At 42.5% G+C, this 13,909-nt stretch overlaps 1 protein-coding gene across 2 annotated transcripts in view; it reads right to left on the bottom strand.

The window, feature by feature from the left end:
• Positions 1-13,893, bottom strand: part of Nsdhl (NAD(P) dependent steroid dehydrogenase-like) — a 26,366-nt gene extending 12,473 nt beyond the window's left edge. Inside the window, exons 1-5 of one of the 2 annotated variants that reach the window (XM_029473487.1) lie at positions 13,787-13,893; positions 10,645-10,765; positions 7,342-7,466; positions 6,389-6,505; positions 2,977-3,135 (exon numbers count right to left, since the gene is read on the bottom strand). In XM_029473487.1, the coding sequence (XP_029329347.1) occupies positions 2,977-3,135; positions 6,389-6,463 (234 nt within the window). In that variant the 5' untranslated portion in view covers positions 6,464-6,505; positions 7,342-7,466; positions 10,645-10,765; positions 13,787-13,893. The remainder of the gene's footprint in view (positions 1-2,976; positions 3,136-6,388; positions 6,506-7,341; positions 7,467-10,644; positions 10,766-13,786) is intronic. The other variant, XM_021153868.2, reaches the window with a different exon arrangement.
• Between the last annotated feature and the right edge of the window lie 16 nt (positions 13,894-13,909).

The raw sequence follows: 13,909 nt of genomic DNA, 5'->3' as shown, positions 1-13,909 counted from the left end.
GTTCCAGGACAGCCAGGGCTACACAGAGAAACCCTAAAAAAAAAAACCCCAAAAAAAAAAAAAAAAAAAAAAAAAAAAACCAAAAACCCAAGCTATGCACAAAGGTATGCCTGTAATCCCAGGGCTGGTGGAGCAGACATGTGGATCCCTGGAGATTCCTGGCTAGCCTAGCTGAACTCTAGGTTTAGTGATCCTGCCTCAAAATGAGATGGAAAGTGACTAAAGACACCTGATGTCAACTTCTGGCCTACACAAGAATGTCTATCTGGCCACACCTTCATGCACACAGAAAATAACGTGAGGGTAAAGATGGCACGGCCATGAGAAGTTATATAAAGGTGAGAATCTATGTAATAGTATAAAGAAAAAGAAGGAACACAGGACATAGGCTAAGATAACAAAAGTCCAAAATTGAGGCCTGGATATTAAAAAAAAAAAAAAATCCTAAAGCCATGAGTGGAAAAGCCAGATGGCTTACAAAGAACAACAATCCGAATTACAAAAGCTACAAAAGCCACCAGAAGTTGGGGGGCGGGGGGGAACAACTCTTTAAAAAGTGGGCGATGGAGTTGGAGAGATGCCCAGTGTTTAAGAGCCCTGGCTGCTCTTGGAGGACCTGGAATTGATCCTGAGCAGCCACATACTTACTCACATCTGCCTGTAATTCAAGTTCTAGAAGATCAGACACCTTCTTCTGGCCTCTGTGGGTGCAGTGTATATGTGTCACAGAGACACATATGCAGGCAGAACACACAAAATCAAAATAAATAAAATCTCAAAAAATACCATAGATCTGGAATTACTTTGCTCCCCTACCCCCTTTCAGTTGATAAGCATCTTTTTCCATCTGGCTGTTTGAAAAGTAGAACCAGGAGCTAAAGAGAGTGCAATGAGAGGGCTTCTTCAGCGGATAGCGGTAGGTGCCTATAGTTCCAGCACTGGGAGGCTGGAGGCAAAAGGATCATTTTGAAGTGTTCCCTTGCCATGGTCTTTAACAGCATCAATCCACCTTTCTTTGCTTACTTTAGAATTCAGGATCTACGCATAGAGTTTTGCCTTAGTCCTCGACCTTGTAGCACATTTGTCTGGCAAACTCCTGACCTGGTTAATGCTTCTTGCTTGTACGTTGAGAGGCTGATTGTGACTAGAGAACATGCTGTGTTGGGAAAGTTCCTTTGGAATTAGATGGAGGCATGTGTAGGCTTGTGACTGAGGCTAGATGGCACCAGGGGAGAGTGAGGGCTATGATAACAGCAAGGAACACTGAGAATGTACTCATTACCCAGAGAAGCAGAAGGAAAAAGACAGATGGTTTTATCAGTGTTGGGGCTCTAACATGAAGGAGCTTCTGGTGAATCACCTGGTCCATATCCTATCTCCCTCCTAGTGACTGCATCTAGAACTGGCTGGGGGTGGGGGGATATTAACAATTGGCTGGTTCAGACAAAAGAATACTCTCCTTGAAACTCTTGCTGAAGAGAACCTGAAGAACAAAACAGGTTTCTATAAGAGCCAGGGGTCCTAATCCTATCAGTTCTAACCAAGTTTTCTGTCTGTCCTGCTAACTTAATACTTCCCACCCGCCAATCACAAAAACTCATTCTTTGAATTTGATCTCAGTCATTCTCTCCTTCCTGCCCTGTGCATTGCCCCTCTCCTTCCCACTGTGGATTGTTTTTCTGAAGAACCCTAGCTGACAAGTGACAAGAAGAGACTGGGTTTGGAGGATGAAAGTTATACAGGAAAACAGGGCTATGGAGCCAAAGCTGATGAGGATACAGTACAGAGGGTGACAGTAAAATGCCCAGAGTTGGTCCCACTGGAGTACAATTTTACCAGAAATGTTGATGGGGCCATCTTCAGCAAGGAGCTGAAACCATTGTGGAAAAAAGTAAGTCACTTGGGAAGGGAAAGGGGTGGCTGTGGATGGTCACCATAAACACACCCAAGAGCTTTGCTGAGCGACTTGGCAATATCTACAATGATTCAAAATATAAATACTCCATACAACCCGGATGGAACTTGAAAGCATTGTGTTAAAGGACATTTTCAGAACAACTGAAAGTGGGAGAAGTGGTGCTGAGGGTTGCGGGGAGAGTGGGGACTGAAGAGGCGCAGGATCTCCTTTGGAAGTGAAGAGCTGCTGAAAATTATTTCAGAGCACATTTCAAAAATGTGAAGTTCAGGGCTGGAGAGGTGGCTGAGCACTGCTGGAACATGCACTGCTCTTCCAGAGGATCGGAGTTAAATCCTAGTACCCATATCTGATGGTTTACAACTACCTCTAACTCTGGCTCTGATTGGGGAAGCTGGGGATATCTAACATCTCTGGCTTCTGCAGACACCTGCACTCACATATCAACACAGACATATATACATAACTAAAATAATAAAACATATTTTTAAATAGGAATGTTATAGCATGTTAACTGTATCTCAATTAAAAGGAATAAATACCATATGGCCTACCATCTGCATACTCTAGGGCAGCAGTTGGCATGTTGCAACCTATAGTATGTTTGATGAAATGTTTTGGTAAAGTTTGCTTGGCACACAGCCTTGTCTGCTCACTGGACTATGTATGGCCCATGGCTACTCTCATGTTCCTATGACACAACAAATTCCCTGTGACACAGACAACTGTTGCTCATTCTGATTAATGACAACATGGTATGTGAAATTATTTCCTATAACTTTTACATTTTTCTTTTCTTTTCTTTTCTTTTCTTTTTTTTTTTTTGAGACAGGGTTTCTCTATGTAGCCCTGGCTTTCCTGGAACTCACTTTGTAGACCAGGCTGGCCTTGAACTCAGAAATCCACCTGCCTCTGCCTCCCGAGTGCTGTGCCACCACACCCGGCTACTTTTACAGTTTTCAAAATAGAATTTTTTTAAGCTACAATTACCCTGGTCTCTGAGTACTTGATTTTCCATTGAGGTCCCGCAAGAGACCAGTGAGACTGAGTGGGTTCCTTACCTGTTGGCTGCACAGGTCGCCTATAAAGAACTGCACCCGGGGGTTATCAAAGCCTTGGCGGATATCAAATACATTGACAGCATAGCCTCGCTCCAGCAACTGCTCCACCATGTGCTGCCCCAGGAACCCAGAGCCTCCAATCACTGTGCACTTCTTAGCCTGCAGAAAGAGAAGAATGGCAAGAGGACAAGAGGTATGAGGATTAAAGTGGTGAAGGTCAAGTTTACCTGTCACAAGCCACTACAATGACAGACACATGCATTGACATAATTAAGCTATATGGCACATTCAGGGCTTGTCAAAGCCAGGTACCTTCTGCAGATTTACCTGTCTTAATCTGGGTGTTCATCCTGAAATAGCTCTGTAGACACCGTCAGCCTCATCACTGTCCACCAATCACCTCTCTGGCAGCCCGTTCCTTCCATCTCTTTCTACCTCAGCTACAGCGTGAGCACTTAGAGCCACACTGGTTTTTCTTGGTTTATTAGAAGTCTGGCCAGTCCTCAGAGCTCCTGCTGATGTTCTCTAGTGCTTAGAGCTTCAGGGGTTCTATATGGCTCATAGTCTAATAATTATTTTTAAATAAAACAACTTAGGGGCCGACGAAATGACTTACTGGTTAAGAGTGCTTGCTGTGCAAATGTATGACATGAGTCCAAATCCCGACATCAATGTAAAAAGCCAGGCATGGCTGCACATGCTTATAACCCAGATTTAAGGAGCAAAGCCAGGTGAATCCTGAGAGCTTGCTGACTAGCCATATTAGGCAAAACAGCAATCTTCTAGTTTATAGAATATAGTAGAGGCTTAAATAGGAACATCCTCTGTCATCTTGGGCATGTGAGTACTCTGGTCCCAGTTGGTGATGCTATTTGGATAGGTTTATGAGCTATGGCTTTGCTGGAAGTATGTCACTGGGGGCTTTGGAGTTTCAAAGTTTCCTGTTGTTCCCAGTGCTCTCTCTCTCTCTCTCTCTCTCTTGGTTTCATGTTTATAGTTCAAGATGTGAGCTCTCAGCTTGTTACTCTAGTCACTATGCTTGCTTACTGCCAAGCATCTATGCAGTGAGGATGGAATCTTATCCCTCTGGAATCGTAAGCCCAAATAAACCCTTTTCTCTATGAAGTGCCAATGTCATGGTATTTTATCACAGCAATGGAAAGATAATAAGGTGAGAGACTCTGTCTTAAAGAAATAAAGCAGAGTACAATAATGACATCCAATGTCTTTCTCTAGCCTCTTTGTATAAACATATGGGTGTGCACACCTGTACAATCACTTGCAGGAACTACACTAATACAGGCATGTGCATACATACACACACACACACACAAACCAAACCAATCAATCAATCAGACAAATAAATAACCTTTTAATTTTGCTATTGTGTCCTTCAGGGAAATTACATTTCCTGGCTTTATAATATGTATGTATGTATGTATGTATGTATGTATGTATGTATGAAATCAGGGTCTGTCTTTCTCTATATCCCTAGCTGTCCTGGAATTCTTTATGTAGACCAAGCTGGCCGTGAACCTACAGACATATTGTACTGATACTGCTTGGAACAACTGAGACAATTGCTGGTCAGTAGAGTTTTATAGTGATGGGAATCAAACTAGACTCTGCCCAGAGATGTTGAACATGTAAAGGCTTATTAATGTACTTAATCATATGTCTAAGACTAAGCGGCTAGAAGAGACCAGGTGAAATAATCACTAACTTTTGGTGGCCATACCAGATAAAAGCAGAGTGAGTACTGATAAAAATAAAATTTCAGGTAGTAAGACTCCAGGATGGACCAAATGGATAAAATGAACATCTTAGAGATGATAGTGCTAAGAAAAAGGAGAGGAATGAGCTTGGAGTAGGGTGTATAGCGCAGTGATAGAGCACATCTATTAAGCTACATGTTTGATTCCCAGCACCACAAAAGAATTAAATTCGATTGTAATATAATCTTAACAGCATGGCTGGGGCTTCTGGGTTTTCTTTTCTTTCTAGTTTTTCTTTTTCTTCAGCAGAGATGATTTTCTTTTTAGAGTAGATAAAACTATTCTTCCTTAGTAGCTTAAATTTAGGCATTTATTTCTTAGAAAGTCACTCCCTGGAAAACAGAGCGTATTCCAAAGTATTTAAAGAAGGTTCAGACCTGATGATACTAGCAGTTTGTTATGATTTTTTAAGGTTGCTCTTAACAATAAAATCTTGGTTTATACAAAAAGGGTAGAGAGCTAGTACAGGGCTTCAACCAAAGGTGCCCAAATGAAAACTTATTTGAACTCTACACCAAAACTAGAGTGATTTGGAGGCCTGGTATTATCTTGGAGAATATCTAAATTACTAATGTTTGATAGACACAATTTGGAAATGTGATGTTTATCAAGAGTGAATTACATGACAGTAAACTTGAAGACCCATGGTGAAGAACCTTCAGAACACTTGACAATGATGGGGCAACAATTCCTTCAAGTATCTTCTGAGACTCATGATACTACATCTTAAGGGCTACTGCCACCATCTGGGAAGGCTTCTACCATCTCACTAAGAAGTCTAAGCTAAAATATTAGAGGCCATATGAAGACAAGCCAGCCAGTACTGGTGGTGCGGGCCGGTAGGATTTGCTGAAGGAAGCAGAGGCAGGAGGATCTGGAGTTCAAGGCCAGCCTGGGCTACACATTAAAAAAAAAAGAAGACAAGTCAATGTGTCTAGCTGACAGCCAACATTCACTCCCATCAATGCGTTAGTCCACCAGTAAACATGCATGCTAGAGGTGCCTGCATGGTTGCAGCTACATGAACAAGTCCAGGGAAGACCAGTGTAAAATCTCCCAACTGGAACCAGAGTCAGTATCCTCAGAAGGGAGGAGAGGGGGATCCCCTAGGACTGGAGTTACAGGTGGTTGTAAGTCACCATGTGGGGACTACACACAGGTTCTCTGAAGAACAGCTGGTGCTGTTAACCATTGAGTCATGTTTCTGCTCTAATTATTGCTCTTTTAAACTCTTGCTTTCTGACTTTTGTTGGATACATAGCAATAAGTAACTGGCATATTTTAAATCAAGGTATACATACACAAAATCATAACCAACCAGCAGTGACTGAACAAATGGTTTAAGTACATTTTAAAATGTACAGATAAAGCCTGATAGGTCTGTGCCCAGTCTTCTTGCAGCTTGTTAGGTCGTCATGCTCGGTTGATAGTCCTGGGAGGGCTATTGTTTTTGAAGTGAAATAGAGGAGCAGTGCATCTGGGGAGATGGGAGGGGGTAAGGAAGGACTCGGAGGAGTGGATGGAGGGGAAACTGTAGTTAAGATGTAATATATGAGAAAAGAATAAATAAATTTAAAACCACGGAGGTAAATATCAATAGTTTGACTTTCCCCTACTTTTTAAATGTTAGTACCTACTTTGGAAATGTCGTTTGTCAAATGTGTTCCTGTGACCTGGCCTCTCTTTGATTCACCGTGAACAGCTTGTTCCATTATGGCTCAAAGTATGGTTTCGTTTGCAATCAACTCTTCTTCCTGAAGACACAATTAGAGAAAGACATTAATAGTATGCGAAGCAAAGCACCGTTAGTCATTATGGCTATTCATAAATAGCTAAGGCATAGCTATTACACATTACCAGCCAAACTGCCCTGTGCTAGAGAGTGTATGACAAGTCTTTAACTCATAAATAGCTAAGGCATAGCTATTACACATTACCAGCCAAACTGCCCTGTGCTACAGAGTGTATGACAAGTCTTTAACTCATAATGCACTTGGATTAGAGGCAGGATAGGAATAACCTCCTTTACAATAGTCATAGCAAAAGCCTTTGGGTAGTGGTTGGAAAATGATGGGGACCAAGAACTTTACAGTGGGAGACAAAGTAATCAAGAGCAATGATGCTACTAAACAGAAAAATGCAGTCCTGGTGAAGGCCTCATCATGCATTCCCCTTTTCCTTTACCCACAATACACAGTTGCAAACGCAAATTAAAAATTATGATATTATTTTGTATGTATAGGTATTTCTGATGTAGTATTTGTAAATGGAAAACTATACCAGAAATAAAAGAGCCTACCCATGAAAGAAGATGCAAGGAATGTCACTGGGGAAAGAAGTGACAGGCACCCAGTACTGACTAGGTCTTGTGATGGCTTCAATCCAATTTCCACAGCCTGACACTTTCAAACAATGGGTGCCATCATATGTCTCTATGGGACTTAATTTGATAAGTGTATTGATTTTTTGGTGGTCATATCAATGGCCCAAACATCCTTGAAACAGATATTACAACCCTCAATGTTTGATAGGTCACCTATAGGGAGATTTTCTGAATTCATAATAGAAAATATCAGTTATAACTATTTACCTTGTTAAACTGCAAGATTCCTAGGAGACTTTGAGACATGTCTGTGAGAGCATTTCCAGAGAAGTTTAAGCAAGATACAAAGACTTACACTGAACATGGGTAGTGCTATTCCATGGGCTGGGAACCTGGACTCAATAAAAAACGAGAAAGCAATGGAGAGGTGGATCAGTGGTTAAGGGCAGTTGCTACTCTTGCAGAGGAACTGTTTTTGGTTCCCAGCACCCACCTGGTGACTTACAACTGTCCTTAACTTCAGTGCCTAGGGATCTGACACACTCTTCTTATCTCTGTGAGGACTAGGCAGGCTATACACACATGGTATACATATATACAATGTAGACAAAACACTTATACACATAAAAGGAAACTTAGAAATCTTATATTTTAAATAAAAAACAAGAAAGCAAGCTAAGCATCAGCATTCATCTCCCTCTGCTTCCTGACTGCAGATGCAGTGTGACCTGCCACCTCGCATTCCTACTGTCATGACTGCTTTGCCATGACAGACTGGACTCTCTCACACACAACACTAAACTTCTGCCTTCCATAGGTTGCTTTTCTTCAGTTATTTTCTCACTGTAATAAGAAAAATATCCAATACATCAGTTCAGTATATTTTAGAACTTGCCTTTTTCTGAGTCTCTGTCCATACAATCTAATGAATATGGATAGTTAACCTGCAGTTCCATGCCTACTCCATTCCTGTCTTTATTGCTCATTGCCCTGAACACTTGCAACTGACATCACTCACCTCAAACCTAGGTGGCAGTGACTGGACTCATATATGGCTTTGCATCTAGCAGGACAGAAGATGCTGGAGAACAAGGATCAGGGCACCTTGTGCCAGTCTTGCAAACAGTCTGATCTGGCTTGCTTGCTTGCTGCTGAATTATAGGCATGCAAGACAGGGCCTAGCATAGAGCAGGCACTCATGGGCCTGCTGGTCTCAGGGCTGCATCAAGTATTTATACATGCAGAGTCTATACTGCTCTTCCTCATGTATCTAGTGACGCCTATCTAGAAGCTTCCCTAAGCGGATGACTCTTTTCTTAAGCTGGTGTGTTATAAATCACAAATGTCTACTGTTCACTTTGCAGTTTTTCAGATCCTCAAGGGAGCATTAGCAAATGAGAAGGCAGATGCATCAGTGGAGGCAAGGGGATTCTCCTGACTACCTTGCAACCCTGTCAATGCCATTATTAACCTCTCTAGCAGGGGGTCTGTGTTGTGTATCTGGGGCTGTGATGGTCTCCACCTGCCTGCTTGTGGGATCCCATCGTAGCGTCAGGGAGGGAATGCTTCCTACAGGTTTGGAGCCCTGCTGTTTTAAGTCATGATGTGTATGTTCAGGCATGACATAGACCTAAGAGATGAATGCAAGCTTACTAGTAAGTCCATCCCTGGAGGGTACTCTGCTCACCTACACTGCCAAAGCACACACCCCTTTACTTTTCAAAGCTGTAAACTAATAAATAAACCCAGAGCCTGTGCCAAGGTTCAAATCTCAGTTCTACCTCTGACTGGGAAGCTCTCTTGAGAGTCATTAAAGGGAACTGAACCTGTTTCTTCATTTATAAAGCAGATAGCCTTGCAAGATTACAGTGAGAATTAAAGACAAAGCCCTTAGAGCAGAGTGCCAAATACCCATTAAACACCCTGTTAAAACCAGTTTTTACCATACCTCCCAATGGTCCACTTCTGAAATCCAGCTTACCTGAGGACACACTGTGTACACTTGATACAGGCTGCTTAACATGCCCAGTGCCCTGGCTTTGATCCCTTCCCACCTCATTCTCAGTAAAGCACAATTCATCCTAAGGTGTTCTACTTAGTTCTTTTCTTAAAGCTGTTTATTTACTTATTTATTTTTACATCTGACCACAGTTACCCCTCTCTTCTCTCTGCTAAGTAAGTCTCACCCTCCCCCCACTTCCCCTTGTCCTCTTTCCCTATCCACTCCTCCTCCATTTCTCTTCAGAAAAGAGTAGGCCTCCCATAGATATCATCCAGCCTTGGTATATCAAGTTGTGGTATGAACAGGCACATCTCCTATTGAGAGTGGACAAGGTAGCCCAGTTAGGGAAAGGGTCCCAGAGACGGGCAACAGAATCAGAGATAGCTCACAAGAACACCAAGCTACAAAACTATAACTAACATATTTCACCCAGTTCTTAAGTAAAATGCAGAAAATATAATCATCCCAGTACTCAAAGTTTCATGTAAGATGTAGGAAGAAATATGGGCCCAAACTGGGCTAGCTTAAGGGAGGTTGTGTAAGGATTACAAAAACAAAAGGAAAGAAACTCACTTGTCCTCCATGCTGTCTGTGGTCAGGTTACAAAGACCGAGTGGGTGAATGAATTCTGTGCAGTCTAGAAACATAGAGTGCAGTTGCCAAGCCCCACCCCCACTACTAGTCAAAGCAAGAAGCACATAGTCTTTCCCACTTGCCAGAGGAGGAGGTGAGAAGTAAAAGTGACATGGCCACCCTAGTATAACTGCAGCGCTCAAATGATGATCACACAGGTCTTAGCACACCGACCTCTTCTCAAAACTAAACCCTATCCTATCTCAAATTATAGGCCTATCTGCTGTGTATGCAGCTCCTGGGATAACAGAATTAGTCCGACAGTGAGTCAAATGCCACTGGCATCCTCTTTCTCCTGCCAGATGTCTGAAATGCAGTGGACATTCTATACTTAGGTTCAAATGCATATCAGGAATGGCTCTGAATGAACAGAGAAGATACACTTAAACAGCAAGCAAGCACATGAAATTGACTAAATGTTACCAATTGCTAGAGAAATGCCAATCAAAATGTCAATAAGACCATCTCACATCCATTAGGAGAGCTACTATCAGGAGTCAGAAAACAGAAAATAAGTGTTAGTAAGGTCATGGAGAGACTGGAATACTCATGAGTTTCTTCGCTGTAGAAATCTGGCAGTTGCTAGCAGAGTTCAACAGAATTCCCATGTGACTCAGCAGTTTCATTGGAGAGTATAAAACTCCTAAATTGTGCGCAAGGACCTGGAGTTGACTTTCCTATATCTGTCTTCACAGAAGCATTGTTTACTGGAGCCAAAGGGTAAAAGTATCCTAAATGTCCAGTGATGCACGAGCTGATAGAACGTGGTCCATTGAAATCATACAGCAGGATATTATGCAGATATAAAGGGGAACAAAATTCTAAGACATGTAGCAAACTGAATATACTCTGAGGCTATCATGCTAAATGAAACGAGCCAGGCACAAAAGAATAAGCACTGGCTGATCCCATTACCACCGGGCACTTAGACTCACAGAAACTGAGAGTAGATGGTTTCTCGTAGTGGTTGTCACGGGTAGACGGAGGAAGGGCTGCTCATGCAGAGTTTCAGTTTTGCAGAAGGAAAATATCAGAGCAGAGTTGGTGTCAGTTGCTCTACAGTAGGAAGAGAGTACAAAAATGGTCAAAAGGTTGCATTTTCTGGTACATATATTTGATAACACACTTACAGAGAAAAACAGAATTGCTCTGAACTAGTGAAAAGTGGTCCTCAAAGAGCAAAGTCCTAGGGACTAGTGAGCTGTGATGACTGTCATACCAGATGCCTCAAGTCTGTTCCTTTTAGAATAGTGGGACTTTGAATCCACTAGAAGCTAAGATGTACCACCACATCATACACTGTGAAAAATACAAGAAGGTAGGGACTGTTTGTGACCACTGATTGCTGAAGACAACAGGAAAGGATAATGTGTTTCAAAGCCCACAACGATGAAAGTGCCCCTCATTTTCTGAGGAGGAGTGTGAGCTCTCTCTAAAGGAACAGAGTGTGAAGCTAGACTGTGGCTACCTTGAGTTCCTTATCTGAGGGTAGATTGTGCTGATCTATGTAAGAAATACAGCCTCCAAGGGCAAAATACACTTCCCAGACAAGTCAATTAGTGGAGTTGTCACCACCCACCTCAGGCTTAGCACACTGTATAAGACCTGGCCTGATGATCTAATGGAAAGAGAACAACTCCCATGAAGCTGACACCTACTTATCCAATGGATACATTACCCTGAGTAAATACTGCCAAAAAAAGGCAGGGGTCTTGTTAAAAAAACAAAGTAAGACCTCTCTGTGCAGAATTCAAAGACATGGCACAGGGTGAAAGTGTTTAGGAGGTAAGCCATTATTTTCCTGGGGCCATCCAACTGGACTCTGTCTTTTCACAGACCTGAGATGCCATATCTCTCTCACTTTTTCATATCTACTTACTTTTGAATTTGCTATGGGCCACTCAGGAGCCCCTTACCAAGCCCGAGCCTAGCTTCTACTGTTCCTTTCAGATTTAAGGTAAATCCAAATTGCCCCCTATCCTTCTATTTCCTCAGTACCTGTTGGCAATGCTTTCTTCCTGATTCAAGTGACTTCTATTGTTGTTTTAGAAGTTGGATCTGTAAAACACTCACATTTCTTGCCTACATCAGAGTTGCTATAGGGGCTCACTCACTTATTCACAAGTTGCCAAACAGCAGCCACTGTCAGGCAGAAGCCAACTAAAACACTTCAGATCTTCAAAGAAACCATCAGCTTGTATGGAAAACAGAAAGCTTCAAAGAATGATAGAGCTGTGGTCGGATCCTAAGGAGGCTAAGCCCATGAGAACTAATATCCGACGCTTAGTAACATGAAATTATCTGAAAACTTGAGTGCTAAGGCCCTAGAACAAGTGAGTTAAAGAGAGGATGTGAGAGTCTTAAAAGATAGATCACATCCAAGGGTGGGAAGAACATATCCTAGTAACTGTGATAAGTTGCAAGAACAAAAGAACAAAGCAAAATTATACTCAGACAGGTCAAAGAACTTGGCTAGGGTCACAAAATTAGCGCATAACCCAGGAAGAAATTTATTTGTTCTTTCTACCCTGCTGGGCTGCCACCCCAAAGGGGACTGATGAAACCAGAGATGTTCACTGTAAGAGTATAAGCATATGTTGGCAGAGGGGTAAATTATGAAAAACTAAGGGATACTTAAGGACTACCTGATAGACTAAGGTTCACTGAACACCTAACATGTAGTCTTTCCTTTTCCAGGTACTGGTGAACAAATATGATTCCTGTCCTCATGTGCCTCCCTTCTAGTGGAGACAACAAAGAAAAAAGGTTAACTTTACAGTGGCTTAGGAGGTGACAAGTGCTACTATAAAAATATGGAGCAATATGAGGGGCCCAGGTACAAAGTAAAGAGAGTGATTACAGTAACTTTACAGAAAAGGTGACAATATCTGAACACCAATACTAGGCTTGCTGGTGCATACCTTTAATCTAAGCACTCAGGAGGCAGTGGCAGATGGATCTCTGTGAAGTTTGAGGGCATCCTGGTTTACATAGTGAGTGCCAGGTCAGGCAGAATTACATAGTGAGACCCTATCTCAAAACAAACAAAAAAATTATATCTACCTGTGAAATTTTCTCAAAGAATTAATCAAAATACTATAACATTTAAAAAAGTTCATGGGACTGGGTAAGGTCAGTGCGGGAATGTATCAGCCAAAAAAATAGTGCCCTAGGTGAGAGTGAGCCAGAGGGGGAACAGTGTGGGTATGCTTGGAGAAGGAGGAATTTCATGACAGGCTTTGCAGACTATGGTGAGAACTACAGCTCATACCCCTGAGGAAGGGCTGAAGAGGAACAGAGAGAGCAGATGACATTTCAAGGACAGAACTGTGAGAACTCAGAGGCTGGATATGGGGGATTGTTGCTGCAGTGAACAAAGGAGCCAAACAAGACACAAAAGTTTTGAATCTGGTTCATGGCTTAAAAGAAAGAGGGCAAAGGGCCTATATTCCATTTATGAGGAGCTGTTAAGTCTCAGGCCTTTCTCAGTTTGAGAGACTGATGCTGTGCCCTTAATGTTCCTAAACTGATTTTCTTTGTTTTGAGGGACATAGAACATAGAATCTGTGTTCGATCCTGGGCCTTCATTACTCCTGGCACAACTCCAGGTAGCCCCAACCCGTTGTGCACTTTGCCCATTAATTCTCTTTATATTTCATACTTCCAAAACTCCTGTGGCTTTGCTTTCCAGGGAGTCTCATTCAGGAATGCTCCTTCCCATGTGACTTGAGTGTCTGTACGTCTAACAGGACACATTTTGATGAGTTTTGAAGATCTTAAAGTCCCCAGCCCATTCCCCTGAGAGCTAAAGTGACTCTTGTAGAGCTAATGTAAAGACAAAGCCCCAGCCCTGTGAACCACTGACACAATACTCAGCATGCCCACTCCAGTTTCGAGGTCTCAGCTTCTCCTGGCACAGTCACCCCTCCAAACCATTAGGTCATATCTTGCTGGCCCCTCAGATGTTCTGTGTCCCCCAAATCGGTTTTTAAATGGGTCACACCCATTCCCTCCGACTTCCTCCAGGTTCTGTCACCCACTCGCAGCAGCCTCTAAGGGCAAGCCCGCAACTCTTACCCGGTTTAGACACTCAAATGATCGACCTCAGCTTGCAGGCAACCGGCAAACAGTGAACTCTGGCTGAACACCCGCCACCCTTTTCTACTGATAGATATGAGCCCACAATCAGCAGAGCTTCCT

This window comes from Mus caroli, chromosome X (genome assembly GCF_900094665.2).
Source record: "Mus caroli chromosome X, CAROLI_EIJ_v1.1, whole genome shotgun sequence".
Classification (NCBI taxonomy): Eukaryota; Metazoa; Chordata; class Mammalia; order Rodentia; family Muridae; genus Mus; species Mus caroli.
This window is presented reverse-complemented; position numbering and strand designations above follow the sequence as displayed.